This window comes from Etheostoma spectabile, chromosome 19, assembly GCF_008692095.1.
Source record: "Etheostoma spectabile isolate EspeVRDwgs_2016 chromosome 19, UIUC_Espe_1.0, whole genome shotgun sequence".
NCBI classification, from domain to species: domain Eukaryota; kingdom Metazoa; phylum Chordata; class Actinopteri; order Perciformes; family Percidae; genus Etheostoma; species Etheostoma spectabile.
The window spans coordinates 3,714,185-3,741,095 of record NC_045751.1 but is presented as its reverse complement, the minus strand read 5'-3'; the positions used below and the strand labels follow the sequence as shown (position 1 = coordinate 3,741,095).

The window sequence follows — 26,911 nt, the reverse complement described above, 5'->3', positions numbered from 1 at the left end:
CAGCTGACCGGTCCGGAGCCTCCGATGGTGTCTAGACTCCATCGGGGGTCTGATGGTTCTTTACCCCTATACATGAACTATTAGTATGACGATGGAGTCTAATCTCCAAAGACTTTGTACTTTTTATTGCGCTGTATAATAAACCTTTTTGCATATCTGCAAACATGTCTCTCCTGATTGAATTAGCCTAAAATTCCCTGTTTTAATCTTTTTCCTTTTCCTTCAACTTCTTCTCTCCTTCCTCTAAATCTGGTTTAAATAGTCCTAATTTTCCTGTAATCACTAAACCACTTTGTGGAAACCAAAATTGTGTTGACCAATATGGCAGGCATTCTATACAGGCAGAACCATATTTTTTTACCATCTCATCCCTCCACCACGGGGCCCGCAGGATCATGTGACTTTGTACTCTGGTTACCAATAACCAAGAGTGGAAGTAGTCCTCCTTACACTATAATATAGTTGTCACTATGAGGCTTAGTTTATTCACAGCAAACCTTGCAAAATCCTGAACAGCTCCAACTGTTTCTAGTAGATTTTAATCATAAAATCTATGTCACACCCGTGTTGGAGAAATGCTCAGAAATATGTCTGTTATCTGTTCAAAAATACCACCAGAATGGCCACAACCCTAATCTCACAAATTGTTAAACAAAAACAACCCAAAAAGGTACCAAGCTACTCAGTTCACTTCAGTATTTGTTTCAGCCAACTATTAGGATAATAGCAGGTAGCGGGCAGGGCAGCTAAGCTCTTGTTAGAGTGCCATCATGGCTCTTACCAAACTAGCCAGTCTCTGCCAAAAGGCGACGATGGAGGATGAGGAAGTGGAGTGGAGCGAGGCATTTCACACCAGCAGGCCTGCTGACACATGGCCGCCTGCTTCATTCTCAGCTGCAGTGCCAAGGTCAGCCAGCCTCTCCAGTCAAACTCCACAGTGGAGCGCTGCCTCCTAGGGAAGTGAGCGTTAATAGCAGGTAATAAAATGACAATTTATTTTTTCAAATTTAGCAATTTAATACTAATATTAATTTTGTAATTATACAGTAATATTAAAAAAACAACTTTTGCCATAAGGTCAATTTAGTAGCTGTTCTAGAGCTTTTGATCACAACACGTGATCCTTATCGGTATTAATAGTGAATTTAATTAACTTCTTAGCCATGGTAATGGTCATATGAAAATAAAATTAAAGCTCTAGAACAGCTACTAAATAGAACATGTGGTAAGACCTCAACTGCGGTTTCTAAATCCCAGAATTTAAAATTCATTCAAAGTGGAAGTGCTTTAAAGTAATCAAACAACTGAGATTGTTTTCTTACCCTACAGAACATCTCTCATTTTGTAGTAACATCATCAAGAAAAGGTAGAATAATTACCTATAAAGTGAGGAAGTCCTGTGAACCTTTACCTGAACATTCAAAACCGCATGTGTATCTGTTTTAACTGGTCTTAATCACAGTTAATCATTAAGTACAATATGGGGCACATAAAAACACATGTTTAATTTCAAATAACACAGCTGCTAACATTGTGAAAAAAACTAAAATGTCTATGAAATTACTAAAAACAATCTGGATTTTGAGGGGGAAACATGATAGAATTGTGCTTACTTTTCTTCCTAACATCACAACTTTAAAAACCTTTAGCTATTTCTCTATGATTGCAAAGACAGGTTCATTTTTAGATGCAATATAAGTTCTTTCAAAGCTAAAGGCCACTGTGTTTCACCTTTTCTTATGTATTCTTTCTGAATGTTGAAAACAGTCACTGCAAGTCAAACCAAGTAGAAAAATAAAGGGTGTGTCATTTGACTAATATAAGGTAGTGGAAATGGATTTCAGAGAGCTGCTATTGTTCAAATACTGTCAGGGGTTCTGACGTCCAACAGACCATCACAGGGACACAGCGGACTCGGATGCTTCTGTACTGATCTGAACTCAGATCAGAGTCCAAGATCCATCTCCGCTGAGGTGAGTTTCACTATCCGTCAAATGTACCAACGGAGGATTCTCAAACTCAACAGCTCCAGAGCAGATGTTAAAGGGGGCCTCCATCACCAATGCTGCTACCGGGTCAGCTCCAGAGACAGATGTTGCTCATGGCCTGGCAAGTGGAGCTGGTCTCTGCAGGAGAGAGGTAGATCTTGCCACTGGGGCAGACACACACCTCGTATACAGCCTGCTCCTTGGAGGCCTGACTGGGTGACACTGTGTAGATGCCCAGCGGGAGACTACCCAGCTGAATAGTGTTGGCATCTAAAAGTATCTGGGAGAAAAAACATCAGAGACATGCTGGAAGTCATTCAAATAGCCAGAGGTGCCCTGAAGTGATGCATTACCAACTCAAACTGATGAGATCCGGTTAGGATAAGAAATGAATAAAAATCTCTATCTCTCTATAATATATTTTTATTTGGAACACAAAATGCCCAATTCTTTAGCCATGCTTGTGACGTTAGTCAGTCCCGTTTGGTGCGGACTCTAATATCTTAAATCCAAAATGGATTCTTGTTCAGACATGCATGTTGCCTTTAGGATAAATTGTAATAACTTTTGAGCGCTTGACCTTTTACCTAGCACAGGTTAGATTTCATAATGTGTACAATACTTTGCAAATGTTAGCATGCTAACACTAAACTAAGATGGTGAACATGGTAAATTTATACGTGCTACACATCAGCATGTTAGCATGCTGAAATTAGAATTTAATTGAAAGCAACACTGTGTCAAAGTACAGCCTTACAGAGCTATTCTGGCTGTAAAGCCTTATTTGAAACACAGAATTTGTGACATTGACATAAAATACAAAAATCACTTAAAATGTATGAAGACAAAACTAAAGAGGATACACATTAAGGGCACAAAAGAGGAACTTTCCAGTCCGAGCATAACTTCTAATCTTCCTCACCTCTCCTTCTGTGGACTCCAGCTGTAGATCCTTTCGACCACTGACCTTTAGCGGCCCTTTGGGAGCGTTGACCTCCACCCCTCTGGGAGCTTCCATGGTCAGGGTCCGTGTTGGAGACTCAAGCCTGAAAAGAAAAAATGAGCTTGGAAATTTCGTGTAGGGACCAACAATTATTTCCGTTTATACATTGGATGTTTGCAGTACTAAAGCTTTGCCTTTCAGTGTGGTTTAATAGCGGAACATACAAGATGTTCAAGGTTAAATTGACTCAGCTCCTACTTTTGGAATATCCCTGTGGAATTACTTGTTTGGGGAAGGATGATGGAATTCAAATCATAGTATTAGTTTCATAACAGACCCAAGGCAGTGAGGAATTTAGAAAGGGAATCAAAATGTCTTGTTTGAAAAAACAAACCAGCGTATTAATATTTCGAGTAAGACTGTTGCTGCACAAATATAATTTAGTTAGTAATACCAACCACTTTACCTGTGGAAAATTAAAACTGCTGTTAATGTTTAAGTAGCTCTTGTCTTTATTCTAATCCAGTAAGGTTCCTAAACAGCCCATAACTGTATGAGCTGATTCTGACCTTAGGCAACACAGGCTAATGCAATTTGCATTTTCTTCCCGTGGTCTATTTGTTTACATAGTGAAAGTGCAAGAGCCAATCAATGTGGAATTTGTTTTCATAACTCATAACCGTTTTAAATTGATTTTCTTCCCCCATCTTCCCCAAATCTGTTTTCAATTAATTTTAAATGGAAGACTTTAAGGAGCCGTCTTGAAAATGTTTAAATCTCCATACCCTCTGAAAGTGACACACATTTCGGATTATGCACTATTGGAATTGGGAAGGAGGGAGCGAAATTAATTTCATCTGCATTTGAAAAGCCTCTTTGACTTTAAATCAGCTTTTAGTAGATACAGTTTGGAGAGGATCTGTAAAATGTGCATTTGACCTGGGACAGTTTATGCCATAGAAATAAAGATGTCTGCTCTGTGGTTGTTGTACTACTCCACTGCACATTTTTCTCTCTGTCCAACCTAAAAGCAGATTTTTTTTCAACTTACTTATTGACGTGATTGTTTATTGTAGAGAAGTGAGAAGAAATTAATTGTAAAAAAATTAACGTATTTAAAAACACCCTCAGCCGTCTCCCGTAGCAACACAACATACCATTTCTTCTCCCGAACCGCAGCGTTCATTCGCGAGTCACAATAATCCGTGTCCGGGTGCTCCATAAATTGGTATATTTCACAATTATTTCTCAAGCATCCACTGATTATCTATGGCTTGAATAGAGGAGTCATTTAAAAACCCATTTAAAAGACTTTGCACTGAGCTGTGCAGTAAGAAGAAGCAAGTGATAATGTGATACTGCGTGTGATATTTTCACTCTATTCAAAGCAGTTCTGTCAGCATGATCGCTGCACGCACGCACGCACGCACGCACAACTCGGGCAATCCTGCCAGAAGGCAAAGTGTTCCATTTTCAAGAGTGCTTGTTTCAGACACTGTCCATAATGATACATTAAATTAAATTTAAAATGTCTCTTGGGTTTTATAACCATCTCAGACTACTTCCATTTTCATGTTTTTCAGAAAGATCATGGTCTAGTTTCTAAAGCTCCAAAAGCAGTACGAGGTCTAATTTCACATTACTGCTGACTTGTAAACATGACTATTAAACATAATGTTAAACGCATACAATTAAAAATATGTGAAACACATGAAATTGGACATAAAATGTGAACTTAACTATTTAACGGCTGTTTCCAAGGTCAGGAGTTGAACCTTATCTTTTAAGCCAACATGGACAATGTCAACAAAGACCTTAAAAGTGCTCCGAAAAAAACTGAATTTTAAACACGAGATAAACTCCGTCTACTGATAATTATCATAGAATGATTGAAAGCACCGGAAAAATTCTAAATAGACCTTACGGTTAGATAACTTGTTGATTAACATTGAACCTCAGCTAAAAATTTTAAATGTTAGATGTTGTGTCCGATTTTTTGTGATGTTGCGACAGTAGAAGCTGATAAGGGCTTTTTTATGGTTCTACAATTTTCTTTTACTACGGAACTATAGCCTAACGTTGTCATACTCAGATTTTAGCCTGACTATGGGGCGTGTTTCAACCAAAATAGAGCTCAACAGTCCCGCCTCTCGTCCGAGAGACCTTGGGTTCCGGAAGTAAATTTTCCATTCATTTCTCCCATTGACGTTGGAAAAATCCGTATACAAAGAGTTTTAGACCCTGCCTTAGGCTAACCAGCTACCAAGTGAATCATAAACATACAACATATCATTTTGAGTGAAAAACAAACAGAAAAGGAACTACTCATCCCATGAACCACAGCACACCATTGAATAAAGGAAGCTAATGTTTAACTAACAGCTAAGTCGGCTAACTGCTAGCTGAGACAGCATGTAATAACTTTAAAAGACCCTCAAAATAGAACCTAAAAAATAACCATTTAAATATATAACAGCTGTAACATCAGCTATAAACTGCTATCCCAGTGTTTAGTTTAGTTAGCTAAACTAATCTTAGCTTCCCGGTGGAGGCTATCGGTAGAAGCGAGGGAACAAATGGTGATTCGTGCAGTGTCGTAAATCCTTGTAAAACAGGATTTTCATCTTGCACATGCGCACAGATCAGGTACCGACAGCTCCCACTCCTCACCAAAATGAGTTCCACCAATCAGAGGCATCACTGTGGGGTTGTGGGATTGTTCAGGATTGGGTAATGAAGTACTTATCAAAGACATCGCTAAAAAAAACAAAAAGACATTTATCTCAAAACAAGGTCGGTGACCCATGAACCTTTGGCATCTATATGAGCATGTACATTTGCTTAGTCGTGTGGTGGCTGGTTTTAAGTCTACCATCAACGGTTACTATTTTATGGCTTATACTCCAATTGTCAATGGAGATATTGCATTGTATTTTTACTTCCGGAACCCGCTATGGACTGTTGAGCTCTATGCCTCTGCACTCAATTGGATAGACCAATCAGAGCAATGGAACTCAACTATCAACAGAATTCAACATCAACAAAGACATTTGCTGCATTGCATTATCCTCAACAATCCGACTCGGACCTTGGATATCGGAATTCTTGCTTGGTATCCACAAGGGTTGTCCAAGTCCCGAACTCCGTTTTCAGGGAAAGGGGCATGTTGCTAGGCAATGTCTGACTTTCTACTTGGAACTCCGACTCTGATAAATAATAGAACACAGCAATAGACAGTGTATCGTCTCCATAGCTATAACTCTTTGCAAAATGCACTTCCGTCCTATTGTCTGACTTTTAGACTTGTTTGTAGCTGGATACACTGTCTCATTTCTTTCGTGAAGTGATAGTGAGATGTTTGCTACACTTGCATTTCTAGAGATGAATCGGCAAAAACATATTTGATTTCTCGGAGTCACCGCTTTGTTGTGACGCCGCTGGGCGCTTCCTCTCTTCAGTCACTCTTTCCACCGTATACCGTGCTTTTAACAATAATAATAATACATTTTATTTAAAGGCGCCTTTCTTGGCACTCAAGGACACCGCACAGGGAATTCATATATTAAAAACAGCAAAACAAATACAATACATAATAAAACACCAAAACAAATACTAAACAGCAAAACAAATACTATACAGCAAAACAAATACTATACAACTGCAAAACAAATACTATACAGCACACTACTGGGTTTAGGGGGGCGGTAGACAGCAGCAATGATGGTTGGAGTGGGACTTGCAGACAGCAGATTCAGAGGAGTTGGAGAAGGGACAGACACCGGCGAGACTTTCAATTTAGCGATAATCTACCGCGAGACCTCCTCCCTGGACAGAGCCACGGGGTTGACCGATGTAAACAAATCCGTTGAGTTCAGAAAAGTCGTTGGGCTGTTGCCATGTCTCGGTTAAACAGCTTTTGGGCGGTTGTTGAGGCTTCGTCTACAAACTCTGCCATTTCGTACAGCTGTTTGTAACATAGAAATAAGATAGATTATTGATCATTTTATTTATATAGTTTATAGCTCACTTTACCAGCAAACTTCTCTACTGGCCATTTAAACAGGTAAAGTCTCTTCTAAAACCAGCCTCTGCGACAGCTGAGTCACAGCGACACTATCAGCTGGTTTGAGTTGAGCTGAGAAGGCAGGTTTAGGATTTTAAAATTGATGTGCTTTTCGACATCTTCTATAAAACAGACGCAATGCCGGAATCTACACATCACAAATCTCCAGCGGCAGCCAACTTTATTTTAAACAAATTCAACTCAGGTGCTCTTTGGTGACGTGGTTGATTACATTAGCTCAGCTAGTTAGCATTAGTTCAGCTGGCATTCAGGCAAATGTAACTGCATAATTGGGGATTTTAGGTAAAGAGAAAATTTCCTAAGTTATACGTTATTTGAATGTTGTTAGTTGTGAGCTCAGTTTTTGATTTTAAACGATCTCTTTCATACCTGCTAACATACTTACCTTATATTTGTTGAACTGTGTGCTTGCCTATAAACCAACTTTCCATAGTTTGCATGTTATGTATGACCTGCCACTAACTACACTATCAATGGGTACTAATTCAGGAAGAAAATGGGGACAGTGTTCCAACTACATAAACCATTCAAGGAACCTTCTGAATTAGTTAATTTTTGTATTATTTTTCACATTTTCCAGTGTAACTGTTTCTATTTTATATTATCTCTGACTTTTGCGCTGTGTTTATGGTTATGCACCAAATCACCAAGACAAATTCCTTGCATGTGCAAATCTACTTGGTAATGAAACTTTTCGATTCTGATTTCTGGGAAATTGTTAGAAAAATGTGGTAGCTGTAAAGTGTTATTCATTAAGACATTGAACTTAACTAAGCAGCTTTGAGATTAACAAATTAAGCTATATTCAGTTTGTGTGCAAACACTTTCAGATCATTAGACTGACTGAGCAGGCTATCAGTTAAAGAAAGCGCCATCCTCATCAGTAACAAGAAGCTCTTTGTACTCAGAATATATCAGGGATTCTGGCTCCATCCAGAAAACTCTAAACACCCTTACTACAGATAACCTATAGATATTTTCTGTCATAATGGCTGTTTACAACAGACCAGCGTTTCATACTGCAATCAGAATTACCTTTACATCCACAAAAGAAAACACTATCGCAGAGCTATGGAAGAAAGAGCTGCACACAACCAAATGTAGCTGAAGTCATAATGATTAAATACTGCATTATCTACTCTGTTAGCGGAGAGATTCCAAAAGGTGAAAGTCAAGTGTATTGACTCAAACCTTTGAAATTGTGATACAGATCAGGTAGTTTACCGCCAATGATCTTATAGGCCACTTTACATAGGTTAATTGCATCACAGTTAAAGATTTGACTCGAACTGTGTATGGCAATGATAGATGATAGTGGTTTATCTATACTGATAAATGGAGGAGTATGATTGTAAATAAGCCCGTCCGCCCTCCACAGAATCTGTATGTAATGTTCTGCTGTCCAAACATTTTTCATATGGCCAAACAAGACCATCACAAAAGAAAGTCAAAACTAGCAGAAAAAAAAAAAAGAATACACTCCTGCTGCACTATCAACTATCACTCTCAACCCAAACAAATTGGAAATACAAATGTCTGACCAAGAGGAGTGGTTTTGTTCTGCCTTTATCTTCCCAATGAACCTGTCACTCTTGTGTGGTGGACACAGCTACTGCAGAGACGGTCCTGAAAGCTGCACGCAACATCTAGAGAGGGGTTCGCGGCTGGCCGCACTGCAAACAGACTTTAAACCTGGAGTGGGGGAGAGCTCTAGTAGCACAGACTTTTGGAGAAAATGAAATGAAAAGCTGTTTTCCTATACATTCTGTTCATTCTACTCCCTATTACACTATATAAAATACTTTATAAACTCAAACTCAAAGGGTAATTTTATTGTTTATTAGCTTTTGATAGTGTATATAGTGTTATTATAGAACCTTTATTTTCTGTGTCTACTTCATCTTTAGGGCTGTCCTCGACTAAAGAATTTCCTAGACGACTAACACTCGCATGACTAATAACTAATCTAGTAGTTAATTTTATAATAATAATGCTCTCTGATGCACTGGACAGTAAAGAAGCAGAGAGCTTTCAAATCCTATCTGGTCTGCCTTTGCTTCATAATGTCACACTTATCCACTAAAGATTCCCATGTACTTTTTAAGCAGCAACTTACAGACAACTTTGTTATTGACACAATTGAAATCTGAAGGCTTTTTGTGGCATCGATCAGATGACCTACCAACTGTCCTCCACACACGTCAATGGCATATACAAAAGTCTCTCTGACTGTGACAAACAAGATGAATGTATCATAAGGGAATGTTCGGTGACACAAGAAAAATACCAAGAAAAATATCCCAGCATTGATCACACAGCTTCCCAACCTATTCAGATGTATTTGGGACAGAAGTGCATCAGGAATCAGAGCATCATTCTCAAGACGGAGACACAAAATGATCTCATTATGTAATTGACAGAAATATTTTCATATATAGGTCTGTAATTTCTGGTTGGAAGACTCTACTATTATCAGACTGAGTGGGAAGCTAACGGAGTCAAAACATGAATCACCAGAGCCAAATTTCCTGCAATGGACTATCTTGATTTCTGTCCTCGTACTCAGTACCAGAGGGTATTTTGAGAGTAAAACCAAACTACAGAGGTCACTGTCAGGTGAAGGAGCGGATCAGAGCCTGACAAGAGCTATGACTAAAAGGTAATGAAGCTGTGAGCTGAGAGAAGGACATGACAAACTGACACATCTCTACTGCAGGACTTCATCCATTTTATAACTGCACTGCCCTTGCAGATAACATCAAGGCCTCTATACTTGATAGCTCCTCAGAAAAAGTGCAATTATTCACAAGTCACTATACACAAACGTGCCTCCTACTTTTCGGGGAGTAAAGTCGAGTGTCTATAGTGTTTATAATAGAACCTTTTGTTTTTGTTTTTCATGCTTCATTTTTAGGGCTGTCCCTCACTCGTATGATTTTGCTAACTAATGTATTAGTTGATTTAATCGACAGAACCAGAAACCTGATTTTCCCCACAAGGAAGAAGCCAAAAGCATCACTTACATCTTGTGTTAGCCAGAGATGTGCTTATACGTTTCTTGGAAAGTTATGAATTTAATTTAACATGAAGACTAAGGTAATCTTAGTTGACAAAGACCAAAACAACTAATTAGTTGAATAGTCAACTAATAGGGGACAGCCCTATTAATTTGTCATAATATTGTAATTTTTTTAAGTTACTAATCTATACTACGCATCTGTTCTTGTGCTTATACTACTGTACATGATCTACATGCATTTCCCTGGGCAAGATCAATTAAGTTGACCTTTTATGTAGTGCATACAGTACGTTTTTACTAATTGTAGATAAAAACTCAAATAGTAAACACAGTAAGAGCAAAAAAGTCTTATAATAATTTACATAACAGTACCTCAATATTAATACTGTATGCTTATTGAACATTATGTATGCATCTACTAGAAGAAAACAAGCAGAAATTACAAAATACAGTACATTACAAGGTCCCAAAAAGAGAAAAGACTCAGCCATACATCAAAACTCTGCTTTAGACCCACTTTAAGAATAATGCCGAAATGAATATGAACAGAAGGCTAATGTCATTTTGTAACTAACATTTATTTTTAGACCTTAATAATGTGTGTTTGACCAGAACCTGACTGAATTATACTGCTGTGCTGAGGATTTCGGGTCTTCCCGTTGTGTCTGTGAGTCCCTCTATCATTCAGGATCTAGTGGCAATATAAACCTGCACACCACCTTCCATTCACCCTAATGGGCTGCACCTACACGAAAGGACAGAATGAAATCCTGTACACTTTTTGACAATGAAGTGGACAAGGATACTTTAAAATATTTTGTAAATAAATGTACATGCCAATGGAATTATTATACACAGTATATTCAATTATTCAGAAGCAGCATGACGATGACAAATGAAGACAAACTTGAGTGTCAGCGCACACAGATAAAGCGCTCAGGGAGAAGAACAGGTGCTTCAAAGAAAAGGAAGATCTCAGGTGGATTTCTTTGATTTTGTCTCTGCTCTGTTTTTCTCCCAGATTACTGTTGGCATGCAGAGAAATAAAACCCACCACAAAGAGAATGATATTTCTTTAAAGAGGAAAAGAAGGGCAGCGTGGATGTGAGCCAAGTAGCACCTTCATCAGACAGGTGGTGAGTGGGTTTCTGGTGGTGAGATGGGTAAAATGTGCCTGGAAAACCCCCGACCCATTTACTAAAAACGCAATAAAACTGCCCTTTTCTTTTTTTACACTTGTTGGCGTTTTAGAGAAACATCCGGGTTTTGTTTCCAAAAAAGCAAATCTAGTTTTGCGGGGCGAGTGAAATATGGGCAATTTGGAATAGAGAAAAAATGTCAAAGAGTGTGATAAGATGGGTGTCTAAGAATTTTTCTTTTAGTAAAAAGAGAGTCTTTTCAGTTACTGCCGCCAATTTAAACGCTGATGTCATCATATCAGGGTTTAATTAATTTAAACGGAAACCCAATCATAGGCTATTCCCTCAAAATTTTAATTCGGGCTTATAAAAAAAAAGTGCCGCTTTGGGACTTTTAAAAGGACCAGGCAGCGGAAAGTTTCACACCGGTGCTATTTCTGTTTAAGATGGGACTGATCTTTCTGTCAAATAAATTTTAAAATAGGAACTAGATAATTGGCGGCGATTTCTTGTTTTGTGCTCCCACATGGAACTAAAAGCACTGGTCTAACGGGAGTTAAACATGATTTTCAAGTCACGGGTTTTTTTTAAATTGGTTTTTACTATAATGAAAAATATGGGAAAAGCACTTTTAAATTTTTATTTTATTTTTTTTTTTTTAAATTTTTTCATTTTCTTTTTTTTTTCAAACTTTTTACATAAAAAACAATGGGGAAGGCACCTAAAAAAACTTTTTCTTTCAAAAAACAACATTCTACAAAGTCCGTTTTGGGTTTTGCATATCAGACCACTTTGACATTTTTTGTAAAACTGCCCTCTTGTTTTCCTGAGAGGAAAAGCCCTTCCATACTGTAGATTTCCTGGGGTATTGACCAATTTCAATGGTTGGGGAGGTCCGGTTTTAACCATTTCCCCGGTTTTGCTTTTTTTATCGCTGCGCAGTATCCCCAGTAACCTCTTTCCCTTTTTTCCCTTTTATTAACATCACGTTTCCCAATACACATTTTCAAAGGCAGGGTAATTTCTACCAAATATATTTAATATTTTTACCAAATTTGGACCAATAAGGGCTTAACATTTGGGGATCCCGAAAAATTTAAAATGGCCGGGTCCCCGGGGAAACCCCAAACCTCCCGCATGTCCACCATCCCAATTTTGCTTTTTTAATAGGGGTGATTAAAAACCAAATTCATTCTTCCAAACCAAACTCACGCCCGTGTTCGAGCAAGGTTCCATTGTACTCAACAATATTCACCCAGCTTTCACCGAAAATTTGAAAATTACTTTCCATTTCCCTCCCTCTTAATGTACTCGTGTGGGGGTTTTTTCCCCTGCCGGGTATCCCGTAAACCTAGAAACCAACCCACTTAGGGAAGAGATGTAATGTGATAAGAAAGTCTTAAAAACCCAAATCGTTTTTCCCCAATGATATTTTTATATTTTGTTCAAAAAAATCCTAACCTGTAAATACTATAGAAATCGTTTTCCCCAAAACCTATTTGTTCTGAAAAATTCAAAATCATAATTTCCCTTTCTAAGGTAATGGTCGAATTCCCTTTTAAACCCGCATTTTAAAACTTTTTCCCAGGGATTTGTTTGAATCAGAATCATATACACACCACCTTAAAAAATATTTGCATATTTGTTCCAAAGGGGTTTATAAAATTTCAGTTATAAATTTCTTTTACTTTAATTTTTGCTTTAAAGGGCCTGACTGGGATACCTTCATAAAGACATTTCACCCCCTTCCCCCCGCCAAATAAAACGGGTGAAATAAGAAGATTAAAAGGGCAGTCTGCGCACATAAAAATTAAACCCTGAGGCAGGGAAAAGGGCCCCCCCCTTTCTTTCATCAAATGCAGGTTTGATATTTACCTACCCTTTTTTTTGCCCAATTAAATTTTTCCATATGTTTCCCATCATCAAAATTTTTTGAGTTTCCAATGGAAACTTTAAAGAGTACAAAAACAGGGAGGATTTATCCCAATTTAAAACTATTCGGGAGTGCAGATCAAAAATGGGGCATTGTTTTCCCCTTTTTTAAATCGATTTAATTTTTAGATTAGAGGGTCATAGTTAGCATCAAAAAAATTTTGATGGATCTACGAAACCGCTCCCAAATATTTAATGTTATTTGATTCCCATTTCCATTTGTATGTCTTTTTGATCTTTGTGGACGGATTGTAATTCAGCTTTAAAACCTGAGTTTTAGTGACATTGACTTTATAGCCTGAGAAAGAGCCATATTCTTCCAGTGTTTTCATTAATTTAGGAAGTGAGTGAGTGGGATCTGTCAAGAATATTAGTATGTCGTCGGCAAATAAAGCCAATTTTTGTTCGCCCGATTTTAAAGAAACCCCTTGAATTTCTGTGGTCTGTCTAATCCACTGCGCTAAGGGCTCAATAAATAGAGAAAAAAGTAGAGGTGACGCACCACAGCCCTGGCGGGTTCCTCTTTCTAATTTATTAGATTTAGACAGGTCTCCGTTTATTTTTATTCTGGCAGTAGGTTTGTTTTACAGTGCGGAAAAAGTCCCAATCAAGTCAGAGTGAAACCCGAATGCATCCATTACTTTATATAAAAAAGTCCATCGTACTGAATCGAACGCTTTTTCGGCATCTAAACTTATTATTAGAGTTTCTAATTTGCATTGTCTGGCATGATTCATTATCAGAAGTGCTTTCCTAATATTGTCATGCGTCTGCCTCTTTCGAATAAAGCCTGTCTGGTCCTTGTGTATAAGTTCAGGTAACACTATCTCGAGACGTTTACACAATATGGAAGTAAATAACTTGTAGTCGACATTAAGTACGCTTACGGGGCGATAATTACCACATACAAGTTTGTCTTTATTTTCTTTGGGGATAATTGAAATAATAGCTTCTCTCCATGAAGGAGGAATAGTCTTCGTTTCGAGCACCCCGTTAAATGCTTTCATTAATGTCGGTGCCAAATGATATTGCATGAGTTTATACCACTCTGAAGTGAATCCATCTGCTCCGGGGGCTTTTCCATTTCTTAATCTCTTAATTGCGGATATAATTTCTTCCTCCGAAATTTTTGAGATTAGCTTCTCGTTCTGATCATTTGTGACTTTAGGTAGATTTAGTGAAGACAAAAAGGAGTCAATATCCGTTGCACTTCCTAATTGTGGTTGAGAATATAGTGACCGATAATACTCCTCAAAACAGTGTTGTATTTTTTCCAGGTTAGTTTCGATTTGGCCTGTTTCAGGGTGTTTAATTTTGAAAATTGTTCTCTCCGCCTGTTGTTTCTTTAATCTCTATGACAGAAGTTTAAACGCTTTCCCTCAATATCGTAATATTGCCGTTTTGTAAAAATAAGTTTTTTCTGGATGTCCTGTGTGGTTATTTCATTTATCTCCTTTATTTCGAATATTTTTGTCTTTACCGAATCCTGTGGAGAAGACGAAAAGTTTATTCTCGAGGTCTAGTAATTTAAGTTCTCTCATTTTCTTTACATTAGAAGAAATTGCAATAATTTTCCCACCTAGCACTGCTTTTAAAGCATCCCATAATATACCTGGTGAGACTGCATCATTGTCATTATACTCCAGATAGGATTCAATTTCGAGCTTCAATTTATTCCTAATTTCCATGTCATTCAGAATTTTATTCAATTTCCATAGGGTAGACTTTATTTTACCATTAAGATTAAGTGACAAATATATCGGATTGTGATCTGAGAGTGCACTTACTCCTATGTCGCAGTTTATCGCTCGAAACATATCATTTTTGAACATCAGAATTAAGTCTATTCTGGAGTAAACATTATGTTCCCCAGAATAGTGAGTATAGTCCTGCCCTGTCGGGTTCAGTTCCCTCCATACGTCTACTATCCCCACTTCTTTCATGAAATTATTCACTTTCTTATATAGTTTTTTCGTTGCCGGTGGCGGTGCTGGCATTGTCGCGATCACGTATCCTCTTTTCACAAGGTCTTTGGCTGCTTCAGTTGGCGAGTCATATATTCTGGTTCCATCTTCGTGCATCGCTCGTAGCCTAGCGGGGAACAGCGTTTGAAACTTCACATTGTTAGCTTTCAGGGCCTTTCGGACGTCGACATATTCCTTCCGTTTCGCGATGATCGATGGCGGATAATCATGATCGAGGTTTACCTGATCGTCTTTCCATTTGAATCCTCTCGTCCCCCACGCTTTATGCAGTGGCATCTCCTTCACCTTGAAGCTCAAAAACTTGACCACAATAGAGCGAGGCGGTGCACCAGCTGCCGGCTGTGGGCCTAGAAAGCGATACGCCCTCCGAATTTGCAGATCCTGTGTTTCGTCAGACAGTTGAAGGCCTTCGCGAAGAAGTCTGTCCACAAAAGACAGCATGTCAACGGAGTCCTTTTCGGTATTTTCAGCTACCCCATAAATCCTTAGATTATCGCGCCTGCTGTGGCTCTCCATTTCTGTTAGCTTCTCCTCTAACCACACGTGTAGCTTTAGCATCTCCAACGCTGCATCGTCCGAGGTTTGTATCCGTTCTTCGGCCTTTTCGATCCGGTTTTCCGCCTCAACCAGTCTGTTGTTAAGACCCATATGTCACTTCTTAGTTCACGGTGGAGAGTCGCCCCAATTTTTAAAGTAAATTCTTGCTGTATGTTCGATATAAAAGGGGCTTTTGATTGAATTTCGCGGGTTCTATCGGGAGCTCTCTACTGTGCGACCGTCATGGCTGATGTTCCAACCGGAAGCCCATGAAAGCACATTTTTATGCCATATATATATATTTTTTCTTGTCTTGTAGTTTATCTTTTGAAATACTTTGAACCACGTTTTGAGGGACTTTAAACTGTAGCCAGCTTTACATTTTTTAAATGTACAAGCCAATGAATCATCAGACTACCAAACCATGATTTCTTACTTTGCCATAAGACAAATTACATTATCTAATTAAAAACAGCAACATAATATTCTGAAAGGGGAATTCTTCAAAGCCAGAAAAAAAACTTTACACTGTGGTTTTGGTTACATAAATGTGAAAAGACATCTAAGCGTCTGATAAAACTGAACAGAAGATTGGTGGATAAGAAGATTTGGGAGGTTACTGTCATGGTTTCGTCAAGTCTCTGTTGTAGTTGGTTGCATGTTTTCTGTTTGTTTTCATGGACTTCTTGTTTTATTTTGAAATCAACTTTGTCTTCATTCATTTCCGTTGTCTTCCTGCCTTTGTTTGTTTCCCGCCTGTATGATTACCATCTCCACCCCTAATTTAATTCACCTGTTGTTTTCAGCTTCCCTAGTTCCCAGGGCTTAAATACCATTCCCACTCACCGATGCCAGATTATAGATGTACTTATGTCACTCTCTCCAGTGTTTTTTTTCCTTGTGTTTGTTTTTCAGGTGTTGTTGGACTTTTGCCTGTTTCCTGACAACGATTATTGCCTGCTCCGTTTGTACCTTTGCCTGCATTATTCTTGGAAGAATAAATCTACTCACCTGTGATTCCCTGTCTGAGTCGTGCATTTCCGTCCTTACAGTGTGCATTTTTTGCATGTCATCTAGCTTTTTTCTAGAAATCTAGATTACATATAACCTCTGTTTCAACAACATTTTAATGAGTGTATATTTTCCAGGAAAGGCAGCATGCAAAAAAGCAGTTAAAAGCTAAAACAAAAAAAACTCCTTTCCAATAACAATAGTGAACAGGTTTACTGATGTGCCAGTGCAATAACGGCGGCTTGTTTACTTTTCCCACACGCCAATAAGTCTTTAATCAGACGCTAAGAATAAGAAGAAATAACATCACAAAAATGGTGTTATGCTTGAATTCATGTAAATAATAACCCGCATGATTAAATTTTCTCCATTTAGCGTTTAATATGACTGTATGACTAAATATAAAAAGGTTCTTTGACATGGTGTTTGAAAAAATAAATTAAGTTTAAATAAGGAACAATTATTTAAAGCCCTGACTGTAAGGTTTGTACATCTGCTTGTTTGGAAGCTATTGTAATAGCCCCAAGAAAGATTTTTATAAATGCAGTATTTATTAAATTTAACCACACAAACACAATCAAACTTTGACTACGCATAGATTAAATATCTTTTGAGCAAAAGTGGATTTAAATGAAAGAAATTGGAATCCTATTGAACTAAGCATCATGTTGGCGTTTTTGAGTGTTAACTGTCTCCTGTTAGGTTTCCTCTCGTTAAAATTTTGACTACATTGCAGATGGTCACCCCTGAGCTGAGCCTGTGTGTGTGTGAATGCTGTGTCTTTGTGTGTGTGTGTGTGTGTGTGTGTGTGTGTGTTTGCTTTAAAGTGAACCTCATCAGTATTCCTCTCACTCTGGAGGAATTAGATGCCAGAACACTGCTTTTTGTGCCAACTTTGATCTCAGCCCTCCCTTCAGGACCAGTAAGGTGGACAACAAACCACACTCGTTATAGCTCGTTAATGGACCGACACAGGGCTCGTAGCCTCAGGCGGAGTGCAGTGGGGATCACATGCTCGGGAGTGTACGACTCTAATATGCATCGCAACCCTACCAACTTTCTCTCCATGCTCTCCCCATGCTTTAATCAATGCCTGACTGCGATAGAGAATAACTAACAAATTAGCTCACCCCTGGGCTGTGAAATTGAAATAACAGTCAAATCTGGTTTTAAATTGATCTAAATTGTTGATAACGAGCAGACCAATAAATGTTTGAGTTTACAAGATTGTGTTGAAAATAATTATCCTGGTGAATAATGGTTCCTGCCACGTTTTGCTTCTTTTTTTTGGCAAAGGCATTGACTTTGAAATGCCATGGAATATCTATCGCCATTATTTAAACATTTAATTTAAAACAACAGGATATGAACATGTGACATTAAGTTTTAATTACTTTTTGTTAAGTAAATGAATATGAACTTACTTCAGGTCTTCAGAAGCTCTCGCCTGGATCAGGGGAGTTTCTACTGAATGTCCAAACACAGCGCCTTCCGAGCCTAGAAAAACATACTTATATAATTCATAAAAAGACAGCCAAGCATGAGTTTACTAAGGCCTGTTATTGAACCTCAATGCTTGGCACGGACTTAAATGTGTCTAAAGCACAGTATCAGGAATTGATTAGGTCTTTTCACACCTAATCTGTTTGATTCAAACAAATTGGAATATTTGGTTTGGTTTGTTTAACCTGGTGTAAAAGCTGTCAATCAAACCCTGGTACGCACCAAAATACAGAGACTGAGACCCGTTCATTTTGGAAAGATTTCCATTTCCTAGACATCATAAGATTAGAAATTGAAAGTAAAGCACTATTACCTGTGACAGTGAACTTTTCTGTTGTCATGATGACCTCCTCCTCATTTGCAGTGAACAGCAGTCTGCTTCCATCTTTACTTCGAATCTCCAGCCTCTGGCACTGGGCCTCCACGGCATCAGGTCCTGCAGAGAGAGACACACATCCATCAACACAAAGCTAATACTTTAAAAACACTGTTAATTATACTTTCGTGAGGTGCTGGAAATAAAACTATATGACTCGGACTTCAAACTATTTTTTATTTATTTGTTTAGCTCACTACATTGTTCAATATTTTATAAACACTTCCAGGACCAAACATACATTTTAGTTTGATAATGAAAAAGCTTTAAAGAACAGCTTTCCACCGAAAAAGTTTTAGAATCTGCAATGCTAACAATAACATTCTTTTTGTAAATGGCTCTGTCAAATAAAGGTTGCCTCATGGCTTTGTAAATCCGCTTTGGGAAACTATGTTTGGGCATGTCACACTATTAGCAAGCTGAAATACTGTGTAGAGTGCTTGCTCTGCAAATGAAAGGCGCCTAACCAAGCTGGATCCGCCGTGCTTCTACAATGGATGGAGAAAAATGAGTAATCTGTTCCGCTGGTGAGGAATATTCAATCCTGTACTCCAGACTTTGGTGTTTTTCCAGATGTGCATACAGAAACTTTTAACGTCTGCCTTTCGCACTCTCTCCTCTCCTCCCTTCCATTAATCCATGGGCTGCGACGACTGGGGAATTTAATTATTCTCGCCAAGTTTCATCTCATTTCAGACAAAATGCACTTTCTACAAAAGCCGGCACTAATTTTCTGACGAAGGTCAAGCGTGACCAAAAAGTGTCATATCACCAGTCTCGTCAAATCAGCATCAACTCTAAACTTATGTTGGCTAAGTCAATAGCTATTAATGTTAATAAGCAGGTCATTTGCTTTCCAGTGGTCATTAATCATGTTAATGACTTTGTAATTTGGACTGACTGATGGTTAAACTTGATAATAAGAAGAATCCATTGCCCTTTCAATAATTGCATCAGAGATTAGTGTCTGGAAGAAAGTACAGAGAATCTTTTCTGAAAGCACAGAGACAAAGAATATAGACTGATCAGGCAATTTACAATAATGGCAGGATTAATCTAAGATCACTTTTTAATAAGCTGTACATAGACAGATAAATTGGCTGAACTTAAGTGTAAATTAACACACAACCAAGATACTTATGTGATTCTTTCAACATTGGAGGGCACAAAGACATAAAAAAACTACTGTCAGGCCACACCCCGGACAGTGATGTCACAGGAGGTATTTCCAACCAGCTGTCCAAGGCAAGTGGCGATTTATCATCTAAAAAAATAAATAAAAAAGGCTTCCAAATAAAGTGGTACAGTAGTCAAAACTGAACACTCACCCAGTGTGAGCTGACCGGTCAGCTGGCCTTGGCTGTTTCTGGCGTTCAGTGTTACATTCGTTTTTGACCCCAAGACCAACAAGCTGTCCTAGGGGAAGCATGAATGCGGGAAGGAGAGAGAGACCGAGAGAGGGAATAAGAGAAAATAGAAAAGTAATATGTTATATTAGGATCTTAAATATTACATTGGAATCCCTTTAGCAGGAGCGGCATGTCCAACAGGACAAGATAGACAAGTTGTAGACAAGCAAACAGTTAAACCAGATATCTAAGAAGGTAGTTTTTGAAGTAGATGCGTTCGTACAATGACATAAGAATTATCCTTTAAATCCCCATTCTCTCTCATTAAACGTTGCCAAGGTAACATGTGATCTTGTGAAGTGCTGTCCCAATCCCATTTATATCGATCGAAATCCATGTGGCCTCCCACACTCACTCACTTAGCACCTGAGATCAACTAAGTCTGAGTCTTTACTTTGGGATTGGGCCAGTGAGACTTACCGGGAAGACACCTCAAAGTCTGCAATTCTGTGAGTGTGGACATTGAAATTGGGCCTTTAACTCTGGTCCTGCTCTGCCTTCTAATAGTTTTGCATTTTGCAACAATGGCTGATTGACATTTGCATGATGGCACACATGTGTGTTGTGTTGGGCTTACACTCAAAAATATCTGGGAAACTGAAAAACTATTTTCTTCAGAAGAAGAATGTGATATACTTTGAGTATTGTGAGGTACCTAGTAAACCTACCATATTCTATGGGCCCCCCACGCCGTAAGCCCGATTGACTTAAAATTTCCCAAACAGGAGCAGCTTAAGGTGCTCTACAAAAAAGCCTTAAGGACTACACTACACTACAAGCGCAAGTTAGGTGAGTGGCATTACATACACTTTACTATAAATCACATATTCGTTGACCAATCACAAATCTCTCAGGATATTTCAATTTCATTTATAGTATCAATTCATAACAAGAGTTATCTCGAGACACTTTACAGATAGAGGAGGTATAGACCACACTCCAGAACTTACAAAGACCCAACAGTTCTAGTAGTTTCCTCCAGAGCAAGCAACATATGTCCTCATAAGTACCTGAACCACGCCCTGAAAGTTACATTCAAATTGAACACCAGGGGGCGCTATATATGCAAACAAACTGCAGGTGATATAACACAAATCCGGCAATAAATGACTAAATGTTTGTCCAATCGACACAAAACTGGACAGAGGTCACATTTATGCTTTTATTTTAGGTTTTTCAACCAATTAAACTGTCATTGCGATTCAGAAAGAAAAACAAAACCATTTTATAGCAAAAAGAAATTAATATTAAGTCAACATAGTAAAGGTTATCACAGGAAACACTTTTTCCTGTACAATCACAATGGTATGGGGTCCTAACGTTCCAGTCTGTCGGGCTAATGTTTACACAATCTCCTTCGTCAGTGGAAGTCAAGATTTACCTGAGAGCAATTACTGTAATCAATTCTGGACAAATTCACAACACCAATCTGTAAGAACAATTGGAATGTACTGGATGGAAAACTTTAATTGATTTTGACAATGAGTTCAACCATTTTGCATTTGTAGACATGTTCAATGAACTCATGCCTATATATGTTTCAGCAGACAATTGTACATTGTTAAATTGCAATTGCTTTTGTATATGCATGCAATTGATAAAAACAATGAAAAATTGCTTTAATCTCGTGACTAGATAATGTGAAGGCCGAACAAGCAGTTTCAAGAGTGCCAATTGTGACCTGAGCGACTGAGAAAAACTGTAAAGCAACAGTTGTGTGCAGCTGTAACAAGCCTTTAACACAAAATTGATTAAATCTTACTTTTTAAAGTTGATACGATAATGTATAAATAATTTCCTATTAACACATCCAGCACATACAGTGCAACATTAGCATTCATTTGGAGTTGTGTCTCTGGCCACCTGATTAAAGTAAGTCAAATATTCCCTCTCCTTTTAGCTCTGTTTTGGGTCATAACTAACTTCAGAGATGCTAATTGCTTCTCTATGTTCACCACATGGTCCGTCTGGTATTTTGTGCTGGAATGGTAGTGTACACAGTCATCAGAACTTTCTTACTGAAAACAGCTGTTTGCTGCGTACAAAAGAGACACTGACAAAAGCGGTAAGAGTGAAACAAAGAGTTAAGTTCTGAGGAGAACTGCAGAGTCATTTGACCCATTGTTCATATCAACTTTTATATTGTGAGAGCGAATTATGAATTATAAGTGCAGCTTTAACACAGTTTATTGAAGAGAATGTATCTGTACAACACACTCCTGTCTCAGGACTGACTGAAAACCACGCTGCATCTCATTTGTGGCAATGTCTTCCTCCATTTTGGATTCTTTTTTCCTCCAATGTCAGCACTGTCAAGGCAATTTGCATTTGTCAGAGTGCAGTGAAGTTGACCTCTGCAGGAAAGCAACAAACAATTTTGCTGCTTTGCCTCTACAAGCAAATCCACTGATGGCTCAAAGGGTGGATGATTTGAACTCCCAACCACATTATATCTCACAATGTTCAATTATTGCCAATTGCTTCTACTGTTGTATTATTTGTACATAAGTTACATTAGTTAGCATTTAAAATAATACTTATGGCATGATTCAGCCCAATAGGTTTGATTGAGTTCATGCTCTCCCAAAAGAGAGGCGTTAAATTGTAGCAGATTATTTGAAGTTTGTGTTGTGGTTAACTTTGGAAAGGGCATTCAGTTCATTTTCATTCCCTGCTTGCGCCTTCCCAATATAAATGCACATCATGAACAAATCATGAAGAAATTTGAGTTCTTGATTTGAAGCATCCTTTTAAAGAGTTTCTACTGTAGGTCTTAAACTCTTTCCTGAGGGGCCTTTGGGATCACATAAAAGGCTTTTTAGTTACTGCGCTTGTTGAGGAAGGTCAAGTGCAGATCAGAGTGAATGCACATAAATGGAGCCTGTTGTAGGTGCAGTGAACCCCGTCAGACTGAAAAATTACCATGGCTGCTGTACGGCAAAGGATGCTTCCCTGCACACAATGAATACCATCACAGCTAAAAGCAAGCGCATGGCTTAGTTGAAATGGTTTCAAACAAGGCAACCTCATGTGATGGTACTGCCTTCCCGTGAGAGAATGAGTGTAAAATAAAATGCAGCCCTTTAAAACATAGATAAAGGGCACTGCTCAGGATTTAAATGTAATCCTAACCAAATATTTGCATAAATATGTTTGAAATTTAATTATTTTTGATTGTTGTGCTTGAAGCTAATTTGCATTCTGTGCTGAAGTAAATTTAATGAAAACGAATTTGTCACAAGTTGAAAAGACACGCTTATTATGTCTTAATTTTCTTCATCCAAATCCAGGCAAGCTCTTCCATGCAGGGTAGAGGCTGTTTTGGAACATGTTTGCAGGCATACTCAATATTTGCCATATTAAAAAAGGCCCTTGTATAATTCAGTGTAATACTCTTAGCCAAACTAAATTGGTTCTAGCAAGCTTGGTTTGAAGGATGTTCAAACCTCTGAGGCACTGCTGCTGTTGCAGTTTGCTCCAAAAAGCTATTGATTTTAAACTGGGAGTTAAACGTGACGGTGGTTTGAGCCCTCGTCTGCAGACTTGCATTCAGAACTGGTGCTTACACTCATCTTTGTCACGCATCTCCAATGGAAGTAGGTAAGACTTGGTGAAGGAGACGTTTCACTCCAATAAAGATACACCTGCATCTGATGCTATTTATAAATGAGTCAGGGTCCCCAGAGGCGATAAGGAGAGCTAACACTCTGAACAGTAGAGATTCGATTAGCTGTATCTGGGCACTGTGTTGCCTCGCACCATTATGTTTCTCAGACTGTGGAGGAAAGATGCAATATGCAATTTCAGAGTTTCTCTTGATTTTAAATTGAATGAATGGTGCAAAACTTAAAAATGAGAATAATATGAATACAATTGTATCAAGAATTACTTGTTAAAACAATACCAAGTAAGCAATTATTTGAGCCAAAAACTTCCTCACTCTTCTTAAAGAAACATTGCATCCTTCGACAAGTTAATCTTTCTGTTCATTGCAGGCTCTTTAGGATTAGGATTTGCATTCATTTTATACTAGGAAGGCATTTTATACTAGGAAGGCAGTTATTTATTTATTATATAGCAACAGATTGTAACTGCTCATATGTCAGAAATTTGACTTCTGCAAGGAAAAAGTCAGCTAAACCCAAGACTCCTTTGTGTGATCCTTTAAAGTGTTTGCAGAAAATCTACAGGAAATTAAAAAACAAAACATGATAAAACATGACTTTTGTAAAAAGAAATATTTTATACTGAATAATGTATCTTTCATTTAACTATTACCTAAAACAGAGACAAAGTCGGTGTGGATTCACAATTGATACACTAGTTGATCTGTTAGAAAAATCTCAGATAAAACTTTCTGTAACAATCCAAATGTGAAAGCTGGGAAGCTTCAGGAAATAGGAAAATCTGAAAACGGAACCGCAGTTTGTATTAACATATCCAGTTGGATAAAGACTTAAGATGTCCATTTCCTAGTGTCTAAAGCTAACAGTTTTACGGTAAACAGAAATAATCATGTGTGTTATTTGGCTGCAACAGCCACAGTAAAGGTTCACAGACAACATATTTGTCTTTGAACAAGCATTACTCGATCCACCATGTTTGAGCAGGCATTTCTTAACCCTTTCACTTTCTTCACACAGAAACTTCAAACACTTGCTTTCATAAACACTTGAAATCATGAATGTATGGAAAGCGGACTGATTTCACATGCATAGTAGTAATGTATCTATCACGTGTAGTTGGAGCCGTTGTGTGGCCATTTTACACTTATAATTCCAGTTGTAAACTGGATTTTAAACATTTGATATTATGGTTGTCCTGTCAAATATTTTTATGTTCCTCATATTGGCTTGTTTTTGCCATAAGAATTAATGTGTCATCTGTAAAAGCAGATAGATAGATAGATAGATAGATAATAGATAGATAGATAGATAGATATGCATAGGGAAAGCCCCCAAGGTGAGAAAAATATACAAATTATTCCATCCATCCATCCATCTGCCCGTCGGATTTGACAGACAGGGATCAGCTCCGGAACAAGTGCCAACTCCAGTGGTGGAGACATAGCAAGTATCAAAAACTGTCCAGTACTGAAAACTGTGGATTCTTGGTTAGATATGTAGTTAATTATTCTTTCATGTGAATAAAATCTTAATTTTGGTCATTAAAGCAAAAAATATCCAGAAGATATGGAGTAACATTAGTATTCAGTTGTGTTCAGGTCGCTTGACAATTGATATGTCCGATATTCACTTTGTTTTTAAGTCTGTTTTAGTTGCCTCCAACTCCAAGCAAAACATCTGGCTCTTATTTAATTTAATAATTGAATAATTATGTTCACCAGATAGTAGAACTTTGTTGGTTTGCTGTTCAGTGCTGGGTATGTAGCATACTAGAGTTTTTTTTGCCTAAAAAGGGCTGCCTGCTGCTAAAAACAAAGCTGATGAGGACGGTGACTTGACTTCATCTGTTTTTGTTTACATTTTTAGATATTAACAGTGTATTTCTTGACATGGGTGGCAAACTTCTGCTTAATTGTAGCCATATTATAAAGTTGTATTGAATACCAGTGCAAAATGGGTATGTAGAACAGAATATGACTGCAAATGGCTTGTAAAAGTATCTACAAAACAGATTTGTTGCTCTATAGGCATTTTTTTCCTTTTACTTGGAAGGGAGTGCAAACAACATGAAAGCAAAGTTACCAGCTCTCGTTTCAACACGGTAACAACATGTTACCGAGAGCACTGATCCAAGGGGCTACTTAGCCTGTGATTTGCTGCCAGCATCAGAGTTCCTGCCAAAACACTGGCGGAGCCATTTCCACCTGGTATTCACAGATTATTAGGGAATGAAATTTATTGGCCAAAGCCAAATAAAATGAAAAACTTATTCGAAGCCGAATAAGCAAATGTGGTTTTTCCAATTTTTCATCACAGCATAAATTAAATAGTCTGAATGTGCTTTTTACTGTTTTGTCTTGCTTTTCAAAGAAAATGAAATTACAAAACTACATTTCAAATATTCATTTAACTCTGAACATTTCTTTTAAAATTCCAGCAGACATTGTAACAACAAAGCGCAATATAACTGAAAATAAATAATTAGCATAAAAATGTTTGGCCATCTTTGAGGCCCTCTTCTTGAATATACTATATTAGGCATAATACTGTCTGCAGAAACTGAATGCTAGTCTGTACACCTACAACAAAAAGTGCATTAAAAATTGGATGGACCCACAAGAATTTAATAACCGTCCTAGACATAAGCCTAATTCTTCATGAAAAGTGGCAGGTCCATCTTTAAGAAAAGTAGCTTCTCTGCTTTCTTATTTGAAAGTTGGTTTCTCATAACAAGAGTAGCGCAAGTTAGAGCGAGAACGACTTTAAGTGACTTCGGTCTGGGCGATGACATGAGATGCAGCGTCTTTTGCTGTCAGAGCAGACGAGTACCTAGGATCAGAATTGTTAATTAACTTTTTTGAAAGTTTTGACAGTGCTTCCACACTTTATAAAGCATGGACGCCTCTCACCCCTACACTGGTTGCTATTTGATGAACATGAATAAAAACTCAATTGTTGATGTTTTTGGCCAAATAGAGGAGAAGTAAAACTAAACCTACTTTGAGCTCAGCCTCAACAGCAGCTTGGACTCAGTGAATAAAAATAAATAAATAAAAAAAACTATATTTAACTTCTGTGGTGCACTACTGAGTTCACTGCTGTTTGTGGTAATGGATTATTGATCAGCGGTGGTTATCTGACTGAAGAACAGCACTGAGCACGGTGGTGTAAACTCATTGGATAACCATAATCCTCGCTCTCTAGCAGTGCTTGACATATTTCCTCAGGTAAGAAATATCGAGTGAACCACAAAGACTTTTATCCTGCAAATATCTCTGGTGCAGGTAGATAAGGGGACCACTACACAGCCTGTCTGTAAAACAAGACAGTAAAAATGTCTGCAGGTGGTATTGCACCGG

The 26,911-nt window shown here is 38.0% G+C and overlaps 1 protein-coding gene across 3 annotated transcripts in view; it reads right to left on the bottom strand.

The window, feature by feature from the left end:
- Window positions 1-541: 541 nt before the first annotated feature.
- Window positions 542-26,911, bottom strand: part of LOC116707096 (zeta-sarcoglycan) — a 54,699-nt gene continuing 28,329 nt past the window's right edge. For 2 of the 3 annotated variants that reach the window (XM_032544255.1, XM_032544252.1), the window contains 5 exons: window positions 19,846-19,933; window positions 18,455-18,577; window positions 18,063-18,135; window positions 2,911-3,034; window positions 542-2,268 (listed from right to left, as the gene is read on the bottom strand). In XM_032544255.1, the coding sequence (XP_032400146.1) occupies window positions 2,077-2,268; window positions 2,911-3,034; window positions 18,063-18,135; window positions 18,455-18,577; window positions 19,846-19,933 (600 nt within the window). In that variant the 3' untranslated portion in view covers window positions 542-2,076. The remainder of the gene's footprint in view (window positions 2,269-2,910; window positions 3,035-18,062; window positions 18,136-18,454; window positions 18,578-19,845; window positions 19,934-26,911) is intronic. The other variant, XM_032544254.1, reaches the window with a different exon arrangement.